The sequence below is a fragment of the Aspergillus viridinutans genome (assembly GCF_018404265.1).
Source record: "Aspergillus viridinutans IFM 47045 DNA, scaffold_7, whole genome shotgun sequence".
In the NCBI taxonomy this organism is placed as follows: domain Eukaryota; kingdom Fungi; phylum Ascomycota; class Eurotiomycetes; order Eurotiales; family Aspergillaceae; genus Aspergillus; species Aspergillus viridinutans.
The window spans coordinates 1347916-1372657 of record NW_025091223.1 but is presented as its reverse complement, the minus strand read 5'-3'; the positions used below and the strand labels follow the sequence as shown (position 1 = coordinate 1372657).

At 49.5% G+C, this 24742-nt stretch overlaps 9 protein-coding genes across 9 annotated transcripts; 7 read left to right on the top strand and 2 right to left on the bottom strand.

Moving 5' to 3' along the window:
* Positions 1-86: 86 nt before the first annotated feature.
* On the top strand, positions 87-1818 carry Aspvir_008960 (coatomer subunit delta; the record flags this gene model as incomplete). The annotated part of the gene is made up of 4 exons (XM_043272114.1): positions 87-89; positions 146-589; positions 643-839; positions 906-1818. The coding sequence occupies 4 exons, from the start codon at positions 87-89 to the stop codon at positions 1816-1818; spliced, it is 1557 nt and encodes a 518-aa protein (XP_043128049.1).
* A 2537-nt stretch (positions 1819-4355) lies between these two features.
* Positions 4356-6615, top strand: Aspvir_008959 (CeGAL family transcription factor; the record flags this gene model as incomplete). The annotated part of the gene is made up of 2 exons (XM_043272113.1): positions 4356-5095; positions 5172-6615. 2 exons carry the CDS (start codon positions 4356-4358, stop codon positions 6613-6615), a joined length of 2184 nt encoding a protein of 727 aa, XP_043128048.1.
* Positions 6616-7426: 811 nt separating this feature from the next.
* On the bottom strand, positions 7427-9296 carry Aspvir_008958 (uncharacterized protein; the record flags this gene model as incomplete). Its single annotated transcript, XM_043272112.1, has 3 exons — positions 7427-8154; positions 8387-9187; positions 9248-9296. The coding sequence occupies 3 exons, from the start codon at positions 9294-9296 to the stop codon at positions 7427-7429; spliced, it is 1578 nt and encodes a 525-aa protein (XP_043128047.1).
* Positions 9297-9850: 554 nt separating this feature from the next.
* Aspvir_008957 (uncharacterized protein) lies at positions 9851-11209 on the bottom strand (the record flags this gene model as incomplete). Its single annotated transcript, XM_043272111.1, has 1 exon — positions 9851-11209. The coding sequence occupies one exon, from the start codon at positions 11207-11209 to the stop codon at positions 9851-9853; it is 1359 nt and encodes a 452-aa protein (XP_043128046.1).
* Positions 11210-14058: 2849 nt separating this feature from the next.
* Aspvir_008956 (fatty acid alpha-hydroxylase) lies at positions 14059-15311 on the top strand (the record flags this gene model as incomplete). Its single annotated transcript, XM_043272110.1, has 3 exons — positions 14059-14789; positions 14849-15097; positions 15158-15311. The coding sequence occupies 3 exons, from the start codon at positions 14059-14061 to the stop codon at positions 15309-15311; spliced, it is 1134 nt and encodes a 377-aa protein (XP_043128045.1).
* Positions 15312-15991: 680 nt separating this feature from the next.
* Aspvir_008955 (putative RNA splicing factor (Pad-1)) lies at positions 15992-17845 on the top strand (the record flags this gene model as incomplete). The annotated part of the gene is made up of 4 exons (XM_043272109.1): positions 15992-16626; positions 16679-16987; positions 17051-17530; positions 17587-17845. The coding sequence occupies 4 exons, from the start codon at positions 15992-15994 to the stop codon at positions 17843-17845; spliced, it is 1683 nt and encodes a 560-aa protein (XP_043128044.1).
* Positions 17846-18759: 914 nt separating this feature from the next.
* On the top strand, positions 18760-19854 carry Aspvir_008954 (uncharacterized protein; the record flags this gene model as incomplete). The annotated part of the gene is made up of 2 exons (XM_043272108.1): positions 18760-19273; positions 19337-19854. 2 exons carry the CDS (start codon positions 18760-18762, stop codon positions 19852-19854), a joined length of 1032 nt encoding a protein of 343 aa, XP_043128043.1.
* Positions 19855-20621: 767 nt separating this feature from the next.
* ptcA (type 2C protein phosphatase PTC6) lies at positions 20622-22441 on the top strand (the record flags this gene model as incomplete). The annotated part of the gene is made up of 2 exons (XM_043272107.1): positions 20622-20679; positions 20817-22441. The coding sequence occupies 2 exons, from the start codon at positions 20622-20624 to the stop codon at positions 22439-22441; spliced, it is 1683 nt and encodes a 560-aa protein (XP_043128042.1).
* A 1036-nt stretch (positions 22442-23477) lies between these two features.
* On the top strand, positions 23478-24482 carry Aspvir_008952 (CDP-diacylglycerol--inositol 3-phosphatidyltransferase; the record flags this gene model as incomplete). Its single annotated transcript, XM_043272106.1, has 3 exons — positions 23478-23649; positions 23715-24091; positions 24147-24482. The coding sequence occupies 3 exons, from the start codon at positions 23478-23480 to the stop codon at positions 24480-24482; spliced, it is 885 nt and encodes a 294-aa protein (XP_043128041.1).
* Positions 24483-24742: the final 260 nt, after the last annotated feature.

Here is a 24742-nt window from a genome sequence, read left to right as displayed (position 1 = left end):
CAAACAACAACCCCCCAGAAGAAGCAGCCCTTTCCTCTACATAGCAACCATCGGTTTTGACATTGATACCCAACAATCGGGCAACCATGGTGTGCTTACCTTTTTCTCATATATCCAAATATACGCTGACCGCAGTGCCCAATAGGTTGTCCTCGCAGCATCAATATGCACCCGGGGGGGCAAGGCAGTGCTCTCGCGTCAATTCCGGGAGATCGCCCGCTCCAGGATTGAAGCCTTGCTCGCGTCCTTTCCAAAGCTCGCTGATTCCGGAACCCAGCATACGACCGTTGAACAGGACAATGTTCGCTTTGTCTACCAACCTCTTGACGAGCTATACATCGTCCTCATCACGAACCGCCAATCCAACATCCTTCAAGACATTGACAGCCTTCATCTTTTCGCCCAAGTGACCACAAGCATTTGCAAGAGCTTGGACGAGCGGGAGATCGTTCGCAATGCCTTCGAATTGCTTAGCGCGTTCGACGAAATCGTGACGCTGGGATACCGAGAGAATCTGTCGCTTACTCAGATCAAGACATTCCTGGAAATGGAAAGTCACGAAGAGAGAATACAGGAAATTATTGAAAGAGTATATAACACAGTGGCTTTCGGGCGCAGCAGCTTGCTGATAATGATGAACAGAACAAAGAGCTCGAAGCCAGCGAGGAGCGCAAAAGAAAGGCGAAGCAGCTGGAGATGCAGCGAAAGGAGGCAGCTCGCAGTGGCCGTTCTATGGCACCCAGGACTCCATCCTATCCTGTATACACTCCTCCATCACGCCCTGCTGCTCCCGAAACATACGATACTTATGAGGCGGAGAAGAAGAAGTCATTTGCGAAGTACGCCTTAATCCCATATTAGCCGGATCTCTGAGAGACTGTTGCTGATCAAGCTCATTTCCTTAGGCCGTTGCCCACACGCGGAAAAGGCATGCAGCTTGGCAAGAAATCCAAGTCCACAGATATCTACGAGAAAGTTCGAGGTGATCTGGGCCCCGAAGTTGAGGAATCGAGTCCGTTGGTGACTCCCCAAGTTTCCACGCCGGCGGGCGAGAAGGCCCCATCCGCTCGTGCCTCATTATCCGCCGACAGAGAGCCTATCCATGTCACTATTGCCGAAACAATTTCTGCAAAACTTACCCGTGAAGGTGCCCTGAAGTCGTTCGAGGTGAAGGGCGACCTCCAGCTTCGTATTACCGACCCATCTTTCACAAAACTCAAGCTGGATCTGCTGGCCAATCCTACACATGGCGCACAGTTCCGCACCCATCCAAATGTTGACAAGGCCGTTTTCACCAACTCCTCAGCCATTCAGCTGAAAGACTTGACCAAGCGTTTCCCGGCCAACAACTCAATTGGCGTCCTTCGTTGGCGCGTTGCTAGCTCGGGGTCAGAAAATGCTGATATTCTCCCCATCACCTTCACAGTGTGGGTGAATAAGGGCTCCGACTCAACCACTGTAACCATCGAGTATGAGCTCACAGGCTCGGATACACTGAGAGATGTGGTCGTTTCCATACCTTTTGGTGCAACAGAACCTACCGTGTCCAGCTTCGACGCTGTCTATGAGGTCTCCGGGGATAGTTTGGACTGGAACGTCGGTACTGTGGACGAGACCAACGCTTCAGGAAGCTTTGAATTTGAATCCGCAGGCGACGGGGACGAAAATGAGTTCTTCCCGATGAATGTGCGCTTCTCCAAAGCCAGTCCTTTCGTCGAAGTAGATGTGACCAACGTGTCCCTACTCGAGATGGAAGGGGAGAGCACAGGATTCTCAAAAGATGTGAGAAGCATTGCTGAGGGCTACGTTATCGAATAATCACCGTTTATTCCGAATTGTATAGAGTACCTTACTAATGACGTTCGGATCGCCTTTGAATCACCGCGTTTTCTTTGTTCTTTACCAGGATTCTTTTTTATCGACTTACCTATCTATCCCAATACTATGACATTACAAATTGAAAACGAGATTAGATTCAACTAAAATAGGAGCTTGCTCGTTTGACCTCCCAAAGCTTTAACTGACATAATCACGCGGGGGCGCTTGGCGCAACGAGTACCTGGTGTGTGCCGTGGGCTTCTTCCACACTACTTGCTACTTTAACCTACCGAGTCAGTGATGCCTGCTTCACGCCACTGCTTGCTTCCGGTCAATATTATCAGGAAAGGTATTTGCCTTTAGTTCATAGCTTGTTGGTTCCTACCTTTCTGGCAGCCTTTCGTATCTCTGACAATAATTTTTGTCCAGTTGAACAATGTCGTCGATGCTTGATCATTTGACAGACGTCAGTATTATAATTCTCTCGAGTTCAACCATACTCCTGTAAGCCCTGGCGCAACAGGCTCAAATTGGAGACAGTTGATCCACGGAAGGTGTTAAAGCACACATGGTCACACTAAATGGCAGCCAGTGTCCTGCCAGGCGCGGTCCCCTGTGATGCGCCCTCTCCTGCGTATCTCAACTTTCCTGTGGTTTTCCCTCACATCCCTTCCCACAGTTGACCGTCATCACACATTCAAGGGCCCATTATTGGACAGTCCTTCATGGCAGGAACCAGTGGTCCTGTGATCCATTTTTTCATAACCATCGCGCACTAACTCTCAAACGTCAGGTTGACAAGCATGGTGGGGGCGACAATGTCATAACACAACAGCTACGCAACCACCTCCAGTTCTCGATGGGACATGGCCAGTGCTTAACAACGATACCCTCTCTTTTAGTCGCGAGCGTTAAATTCCCGTCGAGACTCCGTCTCGACCGTAGTCGGCTGCCAATCTTTTCGGCCATCGCCGATCGAAGATCAACATTCGACACTATCTGCCATGCTGCAGACGGCTTACTAACGTGTTAGCTCCATCGGCCATGGATAGACAGGGGCAAAAGAAGCAGGCGGGAGCTTAATCTGCTGGTCCAGCGAACGTTCCAGACTTCCCGGCTATCAGGGATCCAGATACACTTGCATGCATGGGCACCTACATGCAAAGAGAAGTGGCAACCACCAGCAAGATGCCGCTGAGCGGCAACATGCATGATGAGCAGCTGGAGTCTCCCTCCCACTGAGACCATAACTTGAAGCCAAAGCGTTGATCGTACGAGGCGTAGGGGGCAATGCTGAACCCGACTCTTGTCTCTACGTTATGGTTGCCACATTGCGGTCCAGACTAACGGGGTCAAGCAAAATGTTGATTGGATTTCCAAGGTGCTTGTACTTACTTTTCGTGCTCTGGTCTAGATCCACCAGATTCGGCTCCAACAACCATAATAAGGGACATTCCCTACTTTTCAGGGTACGGGGATGTTCTCCACCTCGCACTTAAATTCCGGTCTAAGTTCTCCGAATATGGGGGATATGTGATTTGGATAAGATCTTCTCTTGCTGCTCATGATCAATGCCTTTCCCAAGAGACAAACAACTGAGGCTTGTTATCTGGCCATCTACCCCTCATCCTTCGAAGCACTGCCAAAAGAAATTGTCTAGGACTCACTGCTGCTACATATTTGGCGGTTCTGAGAGATCCTAACCGACTCTGTTAGGTAAAACTGACATAATGCTCTCGGCGTGAAACTCTCCCACCGTCGAAGCTTCCTTCAGAGTATACTCATGACAGGTACTTGTCAAAATATACTGCCATCAAAGCGCAGCTACTGAAATGTGATTCTCTCCACAGACATTCACGCCAATCCTTGCGAATCACAATGAGCGGCTTGCAGTTTCAACCTTGGGCAGATCAATCAAATCTTTTCAAGTTGCCTTGTACTGACGCAGAAGGCTTTCCTCAATTGCCTCAAGTGGTAAGTTTTCCCCCTTTCGGTCAAAAAACCTATCAGCTGACTTGTCTTCATGCAGGAGAATTCAATCCCCCGGCTGTCAGAAAACGAATCGGAAAGACTGGGCAGCCGAAAGATGGCTATCCCAAGGTTGACTGAAGGAACCGAATCTGCCTTCACATCTCCTGGTAGATTCCATCGCCGTCACGTACGGCGGGCATGCGAGTCTTGCAGGCAAAGAAAAACAAAATGTACAGGGGATAAATCCGGATGCCGGAATTGCCGCGAAGCTGGGATCATCTGCTGCTATACAGATGGTAAAAGGGAAAAGTCAAAAAGGTGAGCCCTAGATCAACGTTGTTTTCAATGAGACATATTTGATAACCTTCAAAAGGCAACTAGCGAGCCTGTCAGCCAAGGTTCAAGCATATGAAGACGTAATCAGAAAGCTGAGTAGTCGATTTGGGGTTTCCGACGAGCGACTGATGAGCATTGCCCTAGCAGCGGTATGAGTGCGCCCTTCTCAGTCACCTCAAAGTGCTAAGCGAGGGCAGGAAATGCCACTGGAACTCAACGTACCATCAGACATGCCCGGCACATCAATTGGAGAACAGAACCCCCCATGGAACTCTGGGTCCGATCCGCCCTCCCGTCAATCCTCTATCGGCCCCAACGAGGTTATAGACCACACCAAGGAGGATTTCAATAGAGATGAGACTGCCCGGGCAACCGGGTACATGGGCAGAAGCTCGGTGATTGCTTGGCTACAAACGTTGAGTAAAGAAGTCAACCAGGAATGTGAATCCTGGCCTCCCAATTCCTCTGATATGGGCKAGGATAATGGCGTGCCATCTCCATCCTTGACCCCTCGACCTGACGGCCAAAGCGATCCGTTAGTTGCCTCGTCAAACTTCTACCTCGATGATTTGGATCTACCAGCGATTGAGCCGCTCGATGCAAGTGATGTTCCTTCAAGAGACACGGCAACTAAACTTCTCAATGCATATCTACATTCAGTGCATCCTTCTTTTCCGATCATCGGCATCTCGACATTCCTATCACAATTCCAAGTATTCTTCAACCAGCCCCCAGTAAAGCCAGGGAAGAAATGGCTGGCAATTCTGAATCTCATATTCGCCATTGGTGCAAAATATGCCCACATTACCAATGCGGAGTGGAAATGTGGCGAGGATGACGATCTCATATACTTCTCGAAAGCCAGGAGTTTGAGCTTAGAAAACGAGCTCCTTCATCATCCTGATCTCCAACAGCTGCAAGTTGAAGGACTGGCATCTTTATATTTACTGGCCTCTGGCCACATCAATCGGTATGTCCTTGCCGCCTACCCCTGACCAAGCGATGTACTGCTAAATGCGACTGTACTAACTTTCATATCCTTTCAGAGCATGGAAACTGTCTGGAAGTGCGATGCGTGGGGCCTTTGCTTTGGGGCTGCATCTACGCAATGTGGGAATCTGTACATCTGATACTTCCAAGGAGATCAGATATCGTGTTTGGTGGTCTTTGTACACGCTTGATCATCTGCTCAGTGCAATGACGGGACGGCCGTCGTGTATCGTGGATAACTCATGTACCACTCCCTTACCGGTACCGTTCGATGAGAGTGATTTTCAAAAAGAAGAGGTGGTGCGCATGATAGGTGATACATCAAGAGGCAACTCGAGCCAGCTGGACCGGATCCCCCCAGTCTGTCCAACTGCATCCGACCTGAGCACTACCTTGGATCCTGAAACAACCGACGGAACGGCCAACTCGAAAACTCCAGGCAGTAGCATGGTTGAATACCTGAAGAACCTCAGCCCGTGCATGTCGTTATATTTCCTCCAGCTCTCCACGCTCACTTCAATCAACAAGAGGATGACTGACAAGCTATATGGTCCCGAGGCGATGCATTCTCCTTGGCCAAGCAAAGAATTCACAATCCAGAGCCTGATGCTTGAAATTGATTCGTGGTTTATGAACCTGCCTGGCGCTTACGATTTCACATCGACTCAAACGTCACAGTGTCCTGCAAGCCAAAGGATGAGCCTTGCTCTTCTATTCTATAGCACAAAGATTGGTATCACAAGGCCATGTCTTTGCCGCCTGGACTCAACCCGTTCGCAAGGGGAAAAGACTTTTGATTTCTGTACCAAGACCGCCGCTGAGTGTGTCGAGTCGGCTTGCCACATGCTGACACTCCTACCTGAAAGCCCAGACGCTACTTTACTTTACAAAGTGTCACCATGGTGGTGCATTCTACACTATCTGATGCAAGCGGCTACTGTCCTGCTTCTCGAGCTTACTTTTCGTGCTCAACATGTCCCAGATAAAGCGTCAATAGTCTCCAAAGCGGCCAAGAAAGCCCTGGAATGGCTGTCAGCTATGTCAACTTTTGATGTGGCCTCGGAAAGAGCCTGGCGACTTTGTGATGGATTCCTCAGGCGTCTTGCACCGCATGTCGGTGTTGATATTGAAGATTTTCCCACCGCAGGTGATACTGCTGGCGACGCTACACCCGATGCTCGGTTTGATGATCCGGAAGATACAGCTGCGGGTAGAACAAGTGCTGACGATCTAGCTACCGAGCTAGATGCCATTGCATGCTCACCCATGAATGAATCAAACTCCCCTCTGCCTGGGCCGATCCCATTCGAATTGGACTCATCGGATCCATTCGACTTCCTGAAAACTGATAAATCGGTATCAGGTCGCAATACGTTCGACGACCTTTTCCCGTACGATGCAGATACGGGTCAGATCACAGGATCTTTCTTCCCTCCTGGCAACAACATCGACTTTGACTTGGGATGCTTTTGGGGTGACCCGATATTTTGGAAAGAGTAGCACAGAAGGAAAAAGGAAGAAACGAAAAGAAAAAGCCTAGGGACGTGCGTCAATATGAAATATCAGGGTTCGGGGATGGACAATATAAAGACGCATTATGGTACAAGGAGCATTATTATCAAAAGCAGGGTAAACCAATCTTTCTTGCGCATGCACCTGCGCATGACCTCAAGCTTCGGCATTTCTCATCATCACTCTTTGGAAGCGGCGCACCGGGACAACTCTCACTTCATAGCATTGCATTTCTATCATCTGTTCTTTTGCTTTTACTGTTTGCATCGCTTCGACATCCTTGCATTCTTTTTGCCATGAATAGAAGGACAGATGGATAGACGGATAGACGGATAGATATATTAGAGCGTGATCGTGGACTCGATGGCAGAGAACAGAGATCCAGTAACATTTATTGACCAAGTCATTGTGTGACAACACTTCTTAGAGGCTGACACTGCTGCCATATACAAAAATAGCCGCAAGGCACTGTATTATATACATACACGGCTAAAAAGGAACGGCTTTTCCCCCTCTGTGCTATCCTTCTGCTATGTGTACATCCCGGCAAATGGCGTCTTCGACGGTCTGCTCTCTATCAGTAGCATTGCTCAATGAGCATAGCTAAGAATCCGCCTCATTTTCGAAAGTGGTATCATTTCTACAAGGCGTGAAGGTGATGCAAAATTTAATCATTGGACCTTTCTAGCCAACGTCGGCCTAATGGCATTATGTCGGGAAACAGTCATGTCAGTAATGACCTCGTCGACAGTAATCTGTGCAAGATCGCTGCTATACATGCGTCACAGACTGCCAGGGATCAAGCCTCCCAGTTTCTTCTCCTCGCCGTAAAGAATAACCGAGCATTTTCTTCCTGGGTTCTCGGCCGTAGCAGGCCCGACGGCGTAGCATGCACAGCATTGATCTTCGAGAAGCGGACATCAACAACCGATGCCCTACGCCGAGCCCGATTGGCCCAGGATTCCGACGCGAGTGGCCACTTCTTCTCATCCCAGGACCGTATATCGACACCCAGTAAGCCTCGACCATCCCCCACGAAGCGTTCAATGCAGTCGAGAGGCGGTACGAACCGGCGACGGACACCGCAGCCGGTATGGTTCGCATCTAGTTGATAATCTGGACACTGTTTCAGGGACGATATGATCGACGTGATGTCGGACGGTGGTCCGGCCGCGGCGGAAAGCGGCTGAGGCCGTTCGGGGGTGTCATGCCCATTACCGTCCTCGCTTTCGGGATCCAGGGTGAAGTCTGGGTCTAGCAGACTTGATCCTATGAAGATGGTCTTTGTGCGTAGTGCGAAGAAGCGCATCATCTGGCCTAGATGGAAGGCGTCGCAGGCGTTCGAGTTGCCGAATCCGCAGCGGCACTGGAATTGACGTGGTAGGACTGTAGTTTGTGCTGCTGATGGTGTTGTATTGCTTGGTTTGGGTTCATGTGGTTCCTCTAGTGCGCCGTAGGCACGGAGGAAGAATGCTTGTAGGTCTGTAATGGTGTTGAGGACGCATTGGCGTCTGTAGTGTAGTTCTTCTGTTATGAATTAGCGTATTGCTCTTCAGGCTTGTCAGTTGATTCCCACGAAGAGAGCAAAAGAGGTGATATCTTTCTTTACCTTCTATACCATCGGGAAGATATCCCCAGGGAGAAGCAGGAACATGACTCTCAATGCCGTTGATCCAATACCTAGACCCCCCGACAATCAGAGCATGCGTTAGAACTTGAAACACATGCGGATCATCCAAAAACCTGGCAATGAATATACTTTGTCGAATACGATCCTCGTTGATCTTCAGCAAGGAGTTATCAAATTTTGACAGGGAAATTTTGCCCTTCCCATAAGCATATTTTGACCTTTGCAAGGCCTCTCTCACGACGTGCGGAGAATTCAATGCATCGCCTGTTTCAAGTAATCTGGCAACAAGGGAGGTCGGTTGAACTCTTAACTCGGAGTCAAATCCTTGCTTTTCATCGTCTTCAAGAGATCTGTAAGACAGGATTCTCAAAAACAATTCAATGGCATCTGCCCCGAGCCTCGATGGGAATGGATCACAGGATAAGCTGATTGTTGGCAGATTGTGCTGTAAGCAAGCTCCATTGGCGAAATCTGATTGATCGTGCTCTTCTCCTCTCATTTCATGCATCCATCTCTGACCATGGCCAGCCCTTTGCTCCATGAACTGCCGGCCCTCAGAGAATTTGTTGGGATCAAGTAGAGCACGAAAGTATGGGCTGTTTTGTATTAAATCTTGACTGGCCACTTGCCAGCAATGCTTATCAGCTTGAGATGAGCTTGAACCAGATGATCCAAGGTCTGTGTATTCAATGATAACATCCGCATGATTGACGATGGGTTTAGCATATTGCCGAGCTTGTCTCAAAGGACGAGTTTCTTCATATTCATGGTCATCCGCAGTCGGAAAAGAGCTCACTGCTTGCGGGTCATCCGCGGCAAATCCAGCCAGCAGTGTTCGGCTTGGATCTCCAGGGCCATCAGAGGAGGCAAGAAAATTATGTCCCCCCTGCATACTCGAGTACGTCGACTGATGTTTTAGCCCGAAAGGGTCTATAAAAAAGTAGAGCGCACAAATACAACAAAAGGGAGAGTCGCATCTGAATTACAAACCCCCTAAAGCGCATATCTGAGCAACCGAGTTTTTGCGGGCTTTTGTCATGTTCTCGGTGACGAGTGATGTTCTTTTGGAGAGCAGTGGCTTCCTATCTGGCATAAATTGAGAACATTCTAAAAGCCGGAGAGATATATCCTTAGCATGTGGATGCTTCCTTTCTAAATTTATATTACCCTGATAGAACAGGTGGCCCCAGAGAAGTGCAAAGAGTATGATCATTTAGGACAAGACGGAAAGTTGAGGTCGAAATCACTGTCGATAATTCGCCTCATTAGGCAATAAGTCACGTGATGCGTTGCGCTCAACTGCGTAGACACCACGTTCTAAGGTACACCATGTAATAAGGGCAGGAAGACCAAGCCGTTCGATAGAAGGGCCTGAAACACCAAAATAAACAAACAATACTCAGGTATGGACAAGTTCTCGCTCGTACGATTACACAAGCTGTCCCTGAAATCCTCAAACGCCGCACCTGCTGCAAACTGAAAATCCTGGTCGTTAACTGGTCTGGAAATATGTGTATCACAATGCGTTCCGAATCATGAGCCAACGCTCTACCTGATCGAGAAAAAAAAAAGAAGATAATACTTGTTCTAGTATCAAGGTAATGATACCACGGGAATATGCAGAAGCTTGGGTGCGTTCAATGAATCCGAGCTCGCAAGGCTACCTACTGCATGCTTGACTGTTGCATCACGTAATTTGATCGCTTGCCCGACAATAGCATGCAGCTTTGTTGCAAGTGGGCTCATGATCCTCGACGGTAACTCCGGAGCCAAGGGGGTCGTGGGACTCATTTCCTCGTCACTCTCATCATCGTCTTTTTCTCGGCCATTCAGTATGCCATTCTTATGAGAGATCATCGAGAATACAGCAAGATGAGCTGGCGTTTCATCTGAAGTGCCAATCTCATACCCGGTCGCTTGGAGAGAGTTGATGCCAAAGATGTCATTTCTCCGGGAAATGAGATGCCACGGCTCACTGCACAGGAATCCCAGAACAAAATCTTGGTTGGCGCGAGCAGCAGCTAGACAGCTCTGTCTGTATTCAGGCGTGAATGAGGTGTCGGTCATTGACGGGAGACAGAGCACAAGACCACGTGCAAGGAGAGGCGGAGGTGGCAGATCATCACCGTTGGACAAATTTTGGAGATTGGTTTCTGGAGTGCCATCCTGCGTTATGAGGTGAGATGTCGAGTCCAGAAGCGATTCCGTAGAATCTTCGGTATGTTGAGTAATAGTTTGGGTGAGAGAGATGGTCGAAGATTTCCGAAGAGTAAGGCCAAGACCACTCTCATCCACAGCGTAGTCAAGCGTCAGATATTGCTGGTCAGCATCGGTGTCTTCCTTTGATTCAGAGTCATCATGTCCGTTCAGCCAGGACTCAGTCGGGGAATTAACAGCCGTAATCTCTGTTCTGATGGTTTGCACACTGTCTGCAACCGCTTCTCGAGCGGCAGCCTTCAATGTCGGGATCAAGATATCGCCTTCTTGGTTCCCGACAGCGACACCAGATGCCCAGGCCGTCGCAATGCCAGCCCATGAGGCTGCTTTGACCACACCTTTGGTGTACTTTTTCCGTATCAAATCTACCAACTCGTTTCTCACTTCTCTTGTCTCGGTTGTTGTTTTTCCAACAACGTCGACGGTAGCATTGAGGATTCGGCCGCTTTCCCAGATCAAGAAGGTGTGTCTCTTCGCCAGCAAGGTCAATTGGCGGACTGTCTCGTCGGACCAGTCGTCGATGATGTCCGCATGAACTTGGAAGATCGCAACATGAGGGCCGACCAAGGAGGCCAGGGTCAGCAGAGACTCGGTGTTGGTAATGGTATGTGAAGGAGAGACGCAGACTGGTACACCATGCGGTAAACCTTTCTTGGCCCTTGATAGCGTCTGTAGGTAGGCAGCGATACGGTTGCCCCGAAAAGAAAAGGATTCGAACTGCGTAGTTGATGCCATGTTTAGCGCTGACTGAGATCGTAATAAATCGTGATCCCTTTGCCGAAGAGAGGAGGGGTACAATATGGGGGATTTTGTTTCTTTTTAACTATCGTATCTCGGGGGGGGTGAGAGCTGGAAAAGGGTCAATCAATAATAATAATGAACAGAGCTCCCATTTCTTTGGGGAGCTAGACATGTACTAACTAATAAGCTACTAACGCATCACTAGCCAGAACTACCAATAGATACTAGGTAGATAGATTATTAGATAGATACCAGGCCACTGGAGGCTTAGACAAAGAACTGGTCGAGACCAAAAGGGATTGAGAGGTGGCCAATAATGTCAAATCCCCACTTTTTTTTTTTTGACAGTTAGCTCAACAAAGATCAGATGCCGGCGGGAACTTCTGTAATTATGTTTATCAAGGTATCGATTTGAGGACCCGACACTCCCTTTTTGGTAGGTCTGGGCAGCAAACTCAAAGTCTCCGAGCAGCACTTGCATAAACCCGAAGAGACGGAAAGAGACGTTCAAGCAAACCTTATGTGAGCTGAGGGACTGCTCCGCTCCAAACTGGAGCGAATCCGCCGGGGGATATACGGAGAAACTCTACCAAGTACGTCCAAGTACGTCCACTCCATCACGATCCACCATGGACGTCCTTTTCGACTGTTGACTGTCCACTGTCGGCTGCTCTTTCTTTCCTTGGTTCCAATTATCCAACATATCAATTTCAGTAATGAAGATCAGTTCCACATCCCATTCGCCGGAGCAGGCTTAAGTTACCCGTAACCCGCGTTACCCTAAGGCGCGGCGACACCACGGCTGTGTACTTAAGGTAAGTAGATACTGTCCGTACTCCGTACCGCTGTAGCGCTGTAGTAATTAACTAAAGTAACTACTGGGTTTTCATCGTCCATACCTTGCAGGCAGGTTCAATATCTAGGTCACGCCCTATTCGCCCTGGTTGCGTGAGGATAGAATAAGGTACTTACTTCCCCGTAGCTATTATTTAGCTAGTCTCCTGTTGGGCCAATTCGTGGTATTTCAGGGGCCTCGCGAGTCAAAAGTACCTACCTACCTACCGTTTACCTGTTTAGGTATTCGGCCGGTACAGTGTTACTGGATGTGGCCCGCAACATAGGTACCTCATCCAATAAATTGCTGAAATGATGGAAGCAGATTATGGGGCAAAAAAGGAGTGAGATGATTGGCATACATATCCAGCGTATGGAATAGTCCGTAGGTATGATTTATCAATATTAATTACAAACGGGATCTGACGCCTTAAGCCCTTAACTCAATTTTGGGGCTAAAAGGCATGGCTACCTAGTTTGAGTGGTTGACAGTTGAGGTTAGCAGAAGTGTGAACCCTGAATCCTTCATGAAGATAAGAGATTTCATATTGGGTTCCTGCTCATCCAACGGCTCCCCTTCGCGTCTAGGTACCTTTGCAGCTAAACCACGGTTTCATAGCGGTAAAATAGCCTGCACCGCGTGACATTGACTGGCTTCGGTATGAACAGACTCAGCGTAGGAGAAAAGTACTGTACAGAGTATCTAGACTACCAGCACTCAAGTCTTAAGGCTGGCGAGATCATAAGACACGTCAATTTGCAAAAGTCCCAGTGAAATAGGTATAACGGGAGCTCTGAAACTTTATCCACATCCAACGTCAAAGCTCCTAAGTCACATCCAACGAGGGTTTAGGGCGCATACTTTTGCAGAATGAGCTGTCTCTTATTTTGGCATTTGCAAGTACGATGCCTATTCTCATTCAATGGTGTAGCCGCGGTAGCCTGGTAGGTAGGCTGAACATCGTACAGAGGGCTCGTATGCAAGGGTTGTGGTCATGACGTGACACAGCCAAACATTCAGCATGAATGCATCGTAGCTCCTGAGAGCCTCGACATCTCAGCACCTCACGGTCCCTCGGACAAGAATTCCGTGAACTACTTTTCAATAGTGCAACTCTCAGGCCATATCCTAATCCTATATCAGCCTGCTGAGGGAATGTTATCAGCCAGCCACCGGAAACAGCTATGGGATGGACGGACTGTGCCATTCAGCTGCCGAAACCTTTCATGTTATTCCTGCACATCGGTCCTCAAGGTTAGCCTGTAGAGGCCGACTTTCATGATGCAATCATTGTTGACTCAACTGAGAAGCTTAACTGCAATATTTGTGCGGCGCCTGTCCCTTCACTAGGCAAGGTTGTCTGATCAACGGTCGATGAAAAGTCACCATTATGGATGTTTGTACTTGCATCACCTGTTTCACATATGGACTCAGGCTCCAGTAAGAAACATAGATATCCGGCGCCGTAAGAAGAGCCGATAGCCTTCAACTGTCCGCTTGAGAAAAGTTGAAGCCTTAAAGGGCGTTGGGAGCCTTAAGAATAAGGATACCATGCCGAAGTGGGTCAGGGGTCACATTGTCCCAAAAGAGTATAGCAAATCATCAACTTTCGATGTTTCACCCACATGATTGCTACTCCTCGTCCCTCGTCAACAGCTCCTGTTTTTGCGTATGATAATTTATCACTCAGTTTTCATCCCAGCTCGGCGCAAAGGATCCGCGGAAAGCCGAAGAAGACGGTGGTGCTTTGCAAAAGGCGCGGTCGTAACTGGCCCAGTATTGTACGACGGGTCCGGAGCGATCGGGCCCGCAAGCCTTGATATTATTTCGAAGCTCACGCCACTCCTTTTTCCGCGATTTATTTTCACGTTTTCGCCGTTCCATCTGAAGTTTTCGATTTCTGAGCTTAGGCGACTCTGTACTCACAGTTGGTCTAGTCGATTCCATATTTCTCGAATCTGTGTCTGCTGCGCGCAGTGGTGTTTCAATAACCTGAGAATATCCGATCATGCCTGGGAAGATTCTGCCAACATTCACACCCGCCGAGGTCGATTCCCACAACCACGCCAAATCTTGCTACGTGACCTTGGGCTCCAAGGTTTACGATGTCACGTCCTTTCTCAATGACCACCCGGGAGGCGGGGACTTAATCCTCGAATATGCTGGTAAAGATGTGAAGGAGATCTTGCGGGATGAGGCCTCTCACAATCATTCTGAGGCGGCTTACGAAATACTAGAGGACCTTCTTGTTGGGTTCCTCGATACGAAATCTATCGGAAAGACAGCAGATACAAACGGGTCAGCTACAGAAGGGGCTGAAGATGATTCGCGGCCAGTGTATGCTACGACAGGCATGTCGCGCGAAGAGGACCTGTCCGTTGAAACAGACCTCACCAAGGATTATCAGACTTTCAAATTTCTAGACCTCAACAAGCCATTGCTTCTTCAGCTCTGGAATAGTGGCTTCAGCAAAGAGTTCTATCTGGAGCAGATCCACCGGCCGCGCCACTATAAGGGAGGAGAGTCGGCACCCTTATTTGGAAACTTCCTGGAGCCCCTGAGCAAGACCGCGTGGTATGTGGTTCCTTTGCTCTGGCTTCCTCCAGTCACCTACGGAAGTTTTGTTGGATTTGCTGGACTGGGAAATGTCCCTGCAGCAGCCTGCTACTGGCTGTTTGGTCTTTTTCTTTGGACCTTGATCGAATATCTCATGCACAGATTCCTCTTTCACATTGACGGGTACGTACTCTACTGATGCCTGCCCTTCTAACGTCACCTGACATTTTGGTCTTCCTCAGATATCTTCCTGATAACCGAGTCGGTATCACCCTCCATTTCCTTCTGCACGGAATCCACCATTATTTGCCAATGGATAAATATCGACTTGTGATGCCACCAGCTTTGTTCGTGATTCTGGCCACGCCCTTCTGGAAACTGGCTCATACAATCTTCTTTTATAACTGGTACGCTGCGGTCACAGTTTTCTGTGGTGGCGTATTTGGATATATCTGTTATGATATGACACATTACTTCCTCCACCACCGCAAGTGAGTTCTTCACTCCCTATGATTATCAGTCCACATGTCTAATGCAGTGGCGTCTTCTAGCTTGCCCGCCTATTACAAGTCACTCAAGAAGTATCACCTTGAGCACCACTTTGCCGACTATGAAAACGGCTTTGGTGTCACAAGTCGCTTCTGGGATCGAGTGTTTGGCACTGAGCTCCAAACCCCACCACCCAAGGGCGCGAAAGCTCAATGATGAAGACTGCTTGGGATTTCTATTCTTCGTCTCGCACTGCGACGAATTCCTTTCTCTGCCCATATATTAACCTTACGACTAATTACAAATGACTGCGGTTCCAATATCCAATCCTCGCTAAACACCACGGCTTTTACAGATGATGGCTTTTGATCCCCACTGTTGTTCCTCAGACAACGGACTATGTACTTTCAATCTTCAATGATTGAAAATTTAATGTCTTAAACGGCTTTAGGATTGTTGTTTAAATGACTTATACGACTAGGTATTAATACATAATTAGAAACTCTTTGTTCATTGTGAAGTACTGGGTTCTGTTAAAGTTGGCCTGAGGCACCCACTAATCGGGTTTAAAAAATCTTAGAATAAGGAGGCAAACGCCAAGAATCATGTGACCGTCCATGGTTCCTCTCAGTTTGAGACATTCAGACATCCCTCACCACTGGCTTATCAACAGCTAAAGCCTACAATTAGCGACAATCAAGTGATCATCTGGCCCGGCCTTAACGTTTTAGTCGCAAGCTTTAAGGAATTCGATAGTACAAATAGAAGGGTTCGCTCAAGTCAAGCTTGATAACTCGTCACTTTCTAACGAAGTCCAAGTGACCCAAGTCCTTTCTTTTTTCTTTCCCTATTCAAAACTCGTCAGACCCAAGAGTGTTGCCTAGCACATCATCACAATGTCAGGTCTCGACGTTGAAGCTCTCCTCGAATCAACCGCTGCAGCAACCCCGCAAGACTCCGCTCAGTCTCAGGACCGCGATGACCGCTCAAAAGCCGATAGCAGTGAACGCCGTGATCGCGATCGCAGACGGCGCGACCGGAGCCGAGAACGTCGCCGAGAACGAGATGTTGATGGAGATGAAGACATGAAGAGTCCGAGAAGCGAACACGGCAGTGCTAACGGAAGCCATAGAAGCAGAAAGAGGAGCAAAAGCCGTGACAGTGAACGACGTCGGTCTCGACGTGATCGCTACGGCGATGACTACCGCTCTTCTGGCGACTATTACCGCGGAGGTGGACGGCCTCGCACCCGATCTCGCTCTCCCAATGACGAGCGCTACTACCGCCCCTCGGGTCGCCCTCATCGAGAAGACCGGGAAGATGAACGACGCTCCCGCCGTGAACGGAAGCGCAGCCCAAGCCGGGAGAAGTCCCCAGAGCTCAATGAGGATGAACGTGACAGACGTACAATTTTCGTTCAGCAGCTTGCGGCACGTCTAAGAACGAAGGAACTGATTGCTTTCTTCGAAAAGGTTGGACCCGTTAAAGAAGCTCAGATCGTCAAGGATCGTGTGAGTGGAAGATCTAAAGGGTAAGCGTGGCTCCTCTCCTTGGTACCAGTCCGTCGACTAACAGCTTAATAGCGTTGGCTATGTCGAGTTCAAGAGCGAAGAATCCGTCGCGCCTGCTATTCAGCTCACCGGACAGAAGCTTCTAGGAATTCCAATCATCGCACAATTGACGGAAGCGGAGAAGAACCGCCAGGCCCGTAATCCAGAGGCCAGCAGTGGTCATAATCACGCTGCTCCATTTCACAGGTTATACGTGGGTAATATCCATTTCAGTATCACTGAAAGTGACCTCCAGAATGTCTTTGAACCGTTCGGTGAACTTGAATTTGTTCAACTGCAAAAGGATGAAGCAGGTAGGAGCAAGGGTTACGGCTTTGTACAGTAAGTGACGAATCTTCCTGCCTTCGTATTTGTCCTGCTTCGGCTGACAAAACGATTTTGTAGGTTCCGTGACCCCAACCAAGCCCGAGAGGCATTGGAGAAGATGAATGGCTTTGACCTTGCTGGTCGCGCAATCCGCGTTGGCCTTGGCAACGATAAGTTCACCCCTGACTCGTCAGCGCAACGCTCGCAGAGCCATGGTGCGAACCAACCAAATTTCCAGGGCTCTTCATTCTCCGGCCAGGGAGGACGTGGTATCCAAGCTGGCGGTACTAGTAACTTCGACCGGGCCGGTGGCCGCGATTCTGAAAAGGGAGCCGGCGCTAGTGCTCTGGATGATACAGACGTTGCCGGTGTGAACTTCAACAACTATAGTAGGGACGCATTGATGAGGAAACTTGCAAGAACAGATGAACCTGCCGAACCTGCTGCCGATGATAAGCAGAAGGTGCTCCGACCCAAGACAGAAACCAAGCCGTTGCCTGTCAATGTCAACATGGCAAGTCGATGCGTTTTGCTTCGTAACATGTTTGACCCTGCGGAGTAAGTTATCTTTACACCCTTACATAGGTAGTTCGCATCCACTAACTCAGCCACAGAGAAGAGGGCGAGGCCTGGATCAAGGAGCTGGAGGATGACGTCCGCGCTGAGTGCGAAGACAAATATGGCCATGTTGTTCACATTGCACTAGATCCCAACTCTCAAGGCGACATCTACCTCAAGTTCGACAGAGTCCAAGGCGGCGAGAATGCCATTAAGGGTCTCAACGGTCGATTTTTTGGCGGTCGACAGATCACCGCTCAGCCTGTCGTTGATGCCGTATACAGCAGTTTGTTCTCCCGCACAAAAGCAATCTAGCGCACGAGCAACTTCGTGACACCTACCACACATGCACGACATGGTAGGTATCTCATCTAATCAGGTTATTAGGTGCGACTTGTGACGGTCAAAAAACTTTGTTAACCTTGCAATTGGATCTTCCTGCTGCGGCATGGTGCTTGGGTAACGCTGGCCCTGGTAGGTGCCGATCTTCTAACATCTCGCTTTTGTGGTTGTCATATGAGCCCGAAGGCTGTTGTGCAATGATTTGTTTATAGGAACTTCGCATCGTTTTAGCGCAAATGAACTTCTTTGTACTCTGACCATTCTTACCTGCTTCACGAAACTGTAGAGCAACCGTCCCTGGTACCAGTCTATTCGAGCCCATAAGAAGTAAACCATGTTGCCTCCGTAGTGTACTCTCGATGACATGCGAACAAGGTATCTCAGGATGTCAAATATGTACTTGGCATCAACATACCTTGGGTGTAGAAGATAACCCATGCCCCATAAAACTGCTGTTCGGTTCCTGGACAGATTGCAATCGATCACATCTTATTTACCATATGATCTTCTGGCAGTTGGCAAAAGCATCAACTTTGAAAGTGAAACTTATGATATCAATTCAGACACAGTATCTCAGCTTATTAAAAGACTTCTCATTCACAAAACCATGTATCCCTGTTGATAACTTAGAACTTTCCGGACAAGCAGTCACAGGCATGACAGAAACCGTCGCCAGCTGCGCATCTGAGACTGCCGGCATCCAATAGCACCATGTTTATTCCTCTTACTTAGGGCGCCGAGCTTTGCTTGAATCCCACGCACACGCTGAATGATAAATTGTGATAATTATCACTCTCCCAAGTGTTGACTCTGACTGAGCTGATTGCGTTCCCAAAACAAAGGATTCTTCGGCAATCTACCCAGACTGACGCTCATCTTTCTCCTCCATGGTGAATCCAGACTGCCAGAAAATGGAACTGCATACCTTTCGCCAGGAGCTTCCTTCCCACCAGGAGGCCCGCAGACGTCCCGAGCCCACCAGCGTCATTCCACAGCTTACTCCCAATGAGGATCTTGAAAGGCTGCTCCGTCGCCACCGCCCTGCCATCGCAACAATCGAGTTCGGCATGAACTACGGCGCGGAGTGGGCGACACAGCACTTTGCAGCCAAGCTTGCAGAGCTCTGGAGGAAGGCGGAAATGTTCGGACATATCTTTGCGAATTCTCCTGACCCTGCCAGAGACGGACAGCTGCCCATTCGTATCAGAGAATACCTCAATCGCGTCTCGCACAGCATCCTGATGCCCCGTCTGCTCGCGAGCCCTGGCACCAGGTGGGCCCTGGTCTCCAGAGCGATCAACGAGTGGCTGCTTGATTGGGTCCTGAACGAGACGGTGATACAGGGATTTGACCTGGTTTTGGATGCCGAGTATCAACTGCTGAAGCACCATCTCCTTCGCGGTAAGTAACGTGGGCTCAAAGTCCTCCATGTCCATAAGTCTCCGGCTAAGACATTCAGTTCAGACCTTGAGCCCTTCGTGCGAAAGGTTGTGCTCAACGCCATGGTGAAAATCGTCTGCGAGATTCTGTGCAAGCCTGGATTCAAAGAATTCTACCTGGAAAAGCACCGGTGGTATGTGGAGAAGCTGTGGCGGTACATTGGGCGTCTTGTTCCAGACATACCTGAGTACCAGACCGAGGGCCGCACCAGAATCGCACAAATCATCGCAAAGGCGCAGGCTCTGTCGGTCGACATGCTTCTGACTCCTTTGGAGTATGTGCATTATTTCCCGGAGAGCGACGAGCTTTTTGACCCGATTGAGATGGTCAACATGGACCCCACCAACGACAGATCTCCAGCCGAGCTAGTGCGCTTGTGGTTCAGAGTCAAACTAGGTTACACTCCCGTCACATACATTCGCGCAAACTTCGAAGAATCATCGACCTGCGAGCTTGTCTTCCAGAGTGAGGTGCTGCTGATGCCCGAGAACAGCGCGGCACTTATCCCGGAGTCCCTGATATCTCGCCTTAACCAGTACTGAGACAGTTTGGTGACAGGATTCATGGCTCCTGCGTGGGGATCTTGTTAGTTTGGTCTTCTGTGCCTTCTGGTATGATGCCGAGGATATCTTGCTTTGGAGTGAGTGATGAGGTCTTTTAAATTCTCTCAAGCACTCATTCCGCCTCTGCGATACGTTCGGGTTGGCGAATTTGCTTTGATTTTGCGTTCTTTTCTCATAGATCCTGGTCTGTTACAGAATTCGCTCTTATTCGCGGTGGATTGCTCGTTAGCGAAGGAGACGACGAACTGTGACTTGGTGTACGACAGGACATCAGGAGGATCAGGTGTTACCTAATGATTTCCAATTGCCAGTCGAACGATTCGCTAAGGATCAACAGCCACATTGCTAAACTTAGTCAAAGTCGTATTGGCCGTAGTTAAGGAAAAAGACTCGGATTGGCGAATCTTGAGCTTAGCATCAAATAATGCAGTATGCCCTGTCTAATGTGACATTGATCGTCCTCCTCGATGCATTTTTCGACCCATAATTGAATGACTATACTGCGCAGTCTGGATTATGGTGATATAGTCTCTGCCAAGCAGGAAATGTTGTCATCACCAGAACAAACTGCCGTGGCATTTCTCCGTCGCGCAGACGCTCGGGCCGCAAACCCATCAAAAGAGCCTCTCTTCGCTGATCTCCGGGACTAAGACAGGATCTCTCCAGCATGAACCTGCGAGGGTGTCTATAATAAACCATTTTTGAACATATTCCAAAGCTAGTTACTTTTCAATGCCTTCACTTCCATGATTTGGGCTCCTGCGAGGCGAGTCACTGTCCGAACGTGGACCTTGACGAACTACAGTACGTCGAGCTCTGCTCCTGTTTCCCCTCCCGCAAGCAAGTCTTATCTCCGACGCCGCTATACAGATCTCGGAGCTGTGTCTGCAATGATCCTGTGAAACGTTCGACGCGCTTACTGACATCATGTTCGTCTCAAGCTTTCGTTGCACTACCAAAGCGTCATCAGAACACGAACTCGGCAGCGTCCGCCAATTCCCGGACTGTCAAGCGGCCAGAATTCCACGACTACTTTGTTACCCACCTGCCATCCTCGTCCCTACATCCAGATCCCAGAGGACTATCTAGTTCCTATCATAAGTTTCCTCGATCCGCTTCTGTACCTCATACCGGTGCGATATCACATCCGCCGACCTCCTTCCAGGCGCTAGTTGACCGCGAGACCACCGTCGTCCGGATACCGCTGCGCAGTGCGAAACACCACTTCGGTGCTGCTACATCCCGTGGGACTCGTGTCTCGAATGAGGACACGCATCAGGCTGGTGTCCTTGATATTCCTGCCTTCGCGAAGCGCCCCCCTGCGTCTGTGACTATCAAGCGCACCGCTGCGTCTCTGGAGAACCGGGGTGCCGATAGCGCCAGCGGCGACCCGCAAGTCTTCTACTTTGGTGTGTTCGATGGGCATGGAGGGAGCGAATGCAGCACATTCTTGAAAGACACGCTACATGAATATATACAGGACACGGCAGCCCAATCTGAATTCCAGTCGAGCCTGAGCAAGGACAGAGAGGGCCACTTTCCCAAGAATGAGTCGGAGATCTCAAGGGGCGATCTGCCCATCATACAAGGGGGCAATCATAAGAGAATGGCGGAGATGGAGAAAACTCTAGTTCAGAATTGGAGAAGGCTGGTCGGAGGTTACTTCAAGCGATTTGTGCCGGCCCACTTCTCGTATCGAGGGAACGGCGCTCAAGGAAACGGGAGCGCGAATGGGGAAGATCATGCGGGGGGTGTCACGATTGAAGAGATTCTGGAGTATGCGTTTCTGCGAGCGGACCTTGACTTCGTTTCAGCGCAAGCCGCCAAAGAAGACGATGAACTAGCCACGGCTCATAAGCCTCAGTACCAGGATGACATTCTGTACGGGCCGAAGCACACGGAGCGGATGAATCTTGGCAGCTACCGACGATTCAAGGGAGGTAGCACGGCCAGTGTTGCCCTCATCTCGACTCCGACCCCCACTCCGTTCTGGCACCCATCCGCGCCGTCGAGTCTACTGATCTCGCATGTGGGTGATACGAGGATTCTGCTATGTTCTACTGCAACAGGAGAAGCCATCCCACTCACATCCAACCATCATCCTTCTTCCCCAATCGAAGCCAATCGGTTGAGGCGATATGCGGCCACATTTGTAACCGATTCCTTTGGCGAGGAACGCATGAGTGGTTTAGCCAATACGCGTGCATTTGGTGACGTCCAGTCGAAACGCATTGGCGTGTCTGCAGAACCAGAAATTCGGCGCATCGAGATGGGTCCAGCAGAGCACTCATTCCTAGTCCTCATGACTGATGGAATTAGCGGAACGCTCACCGATCAAGAAGTTGTCGACATAATCAAGGAAGCAAAGACGCCTGACGAAGGGGCTCGGAACGTGGTCAACTTCGCCACGGAAGTGACAAAAGAAGGGGATAATGCAACATGCCTCGTTATCCGTTTGGGCGGCTGGGAGCGTCGACTCGAAGGAGGACTTGGGAGTCTTGGGACGAAGGAATCCCGAGAATGGCGTCGACAAGAAGCAACTGATCCGCGCAGCTCACGGCGATGAGCACGAGCCACTAATACCCATAGTTGTACATATCTTTTTATTGTAATTATTCCAGCCACTGCCGGTGGCTAGGAACCCCAGAATTCCTGCTGTACATATATTCTCTTGGATTTTGGGGCAGAAGGGCTTTTCTTTTGCTACCTTAAACTGATATAGTGCACTTGAGATACTCGAATATCTCAAATGGAAATACCGATGCACTGTAATATTCGATCTGGAGTTGAACATGGAATAATGCATTATTCATCCCCTGGTGTTTGATACTGAACGCGGATTATCCGTAAGCAGCCGCCTCTCTTACTTGATATAGGATTTCTGCTGAGCACGGGGCTCATCGAACATTGTTGTTAAAGCCAGCAGATTTCACGGCCATCTTTGATCATCTTCACTTGTCCTGCCATTGTCTCAAGCAGAAACAAAGTGCCGTTTGCTCTTGGCTTGACCCTGCGAAAGCTTCATTGCTTATCGGCCTTATCGCCAACATAACACACACGACCAAGCAACTTTCCCCGGATGTCTCCTGAATTTCCATCGAACTAACCAGGATTGAAATCCAAGGCTGTTCGAGCAACGCGACCCTTGGGCTATGATTCCCTGCGCTCATTAAATTCACTTTACGTCCCCTAAGTCCTTGAGATCGAGTGTCGTCCCAGGAGGGCCGCGTCACAGCAAAGCGGAACTCGTCGGTACGTGCTTTACAAATCTCGCTCGGCTCTGTCGCTCTCCACAACTAACGGGTTGTCTTTTATAATTCCCTGGCGCCAGACTCATTGATCGTTGTTATTGCAGTGTTCAATAATAATCATATCAACATCGGATTTTTGATCGGCACACGACTGTGCGCAGCTTACATCACTCGATTGGCCATTGAGACCTCGGACAACATCTCGCCGTGCGGCCACTGCGGCGTCACTGTTTTCGTTATCTTCAGCTTATCCTCTATACTTATCGGTTGCTCTACACCTTGCCAGCTACAACCCTTCCCATCCGGGGCGACTTCTCCGTCGAATAAATTGCGCGTCGCACACATTTCATTATGAGCGCCAGAACGAGAAGACAAAAGGCCGCCCTGGCTGCTCAATCAGAGGATAGCGACGTGACGTCTACCAGCAACGGCACGACGCGGAAATCCCCCCGAAAAAGCAGTTCCCCTTCTCCTGACGCGGAGGCTAGGGAGAATGTGTTTCTTTTCATTCCGAATCTCATCGGTAAGTAAATTATATACAGGTTCCCTCGTCTGAATGAGATGCTGACCGCTGCCGCAACGGTGCAGGGTATTCACGAGTTTTCTTGACCATTGCCTCCCTCTATTACATGCCCCTCCACCCTCGAACATGCTCTTTACTATATAGCGTATCATGCTTGCTGGATGCCTTGGATGGATATGCAGCGCGATACTACAATCAGTCCACCACTTTTGGTGCGGTGCTCGACATGGTGACGGACCGGTGCACAACCGCCTGTCTACTGGTATTCCTCAGCTCCGCGTGGCCGCGGTGGTCGATCCTTTTCCAGAGCCTGATTTCTTTGGACCTCGCCAGCCATTATATGCACATGTACGCCACGCTTAGCATGGGAGGAGCTGGCCAGAGCCACAAGAATGTTGAGGCTACTAGAAGCTGGATTCTGTACCAGTACTACCACAGCAAGGTGAGTGCGATGCAATCTACAAGATCAAGAATCTGATGACTGACAGAGCCTGCAGACCGTACTTTTCATATGCTGTGCCCTCAATGAACTTTTCTTCATTGGTCTTTATCTGCTCTCCTTCTCGTCTCCTATTCTCTCGCCCTCTCTTCTTCAAGCTAAAGATCCCGATGCGCCTCCGGCTCTCGCTAGCCCCTGGAGCGCCGGAGCTCTGGAGCTAGCCCGGGCAAACAAGATTGACAGCTTTTGGCCTTGGGTTATCACCGGAATCTCCGCCCCAGTCATGGCTCTGAAGCAATTTATCAACGTCGTTCAGCTGGTGAAGGCGAGCAAGTGGCTTGCTGAAGGTGACCGTGCCAGACGCAAGGCTGAACGGGACGGAAAGACATTGTAGACTGCTCGAGCGCTGCATCGCCCAAGTGGGCAAGCCTTCCTCACTTGAGAGCTTTGTCAAGGTGGTACTCGACTGTCCGTGTCCTGTACTCTTTCTCGATTTCGGCACTTCATCATTGAATTGCTTTTCGGGAACGGAGCCTTTGTCTCTATTTTGTTGGCTGACAGCTTCTTTATGCATGGTTCGATCCTATGGTCAGTATACTGAGGCTAAGAAGCAGCTCTGGCTGCAACTATCGTTCTGCTTTCTGTTATTCATCC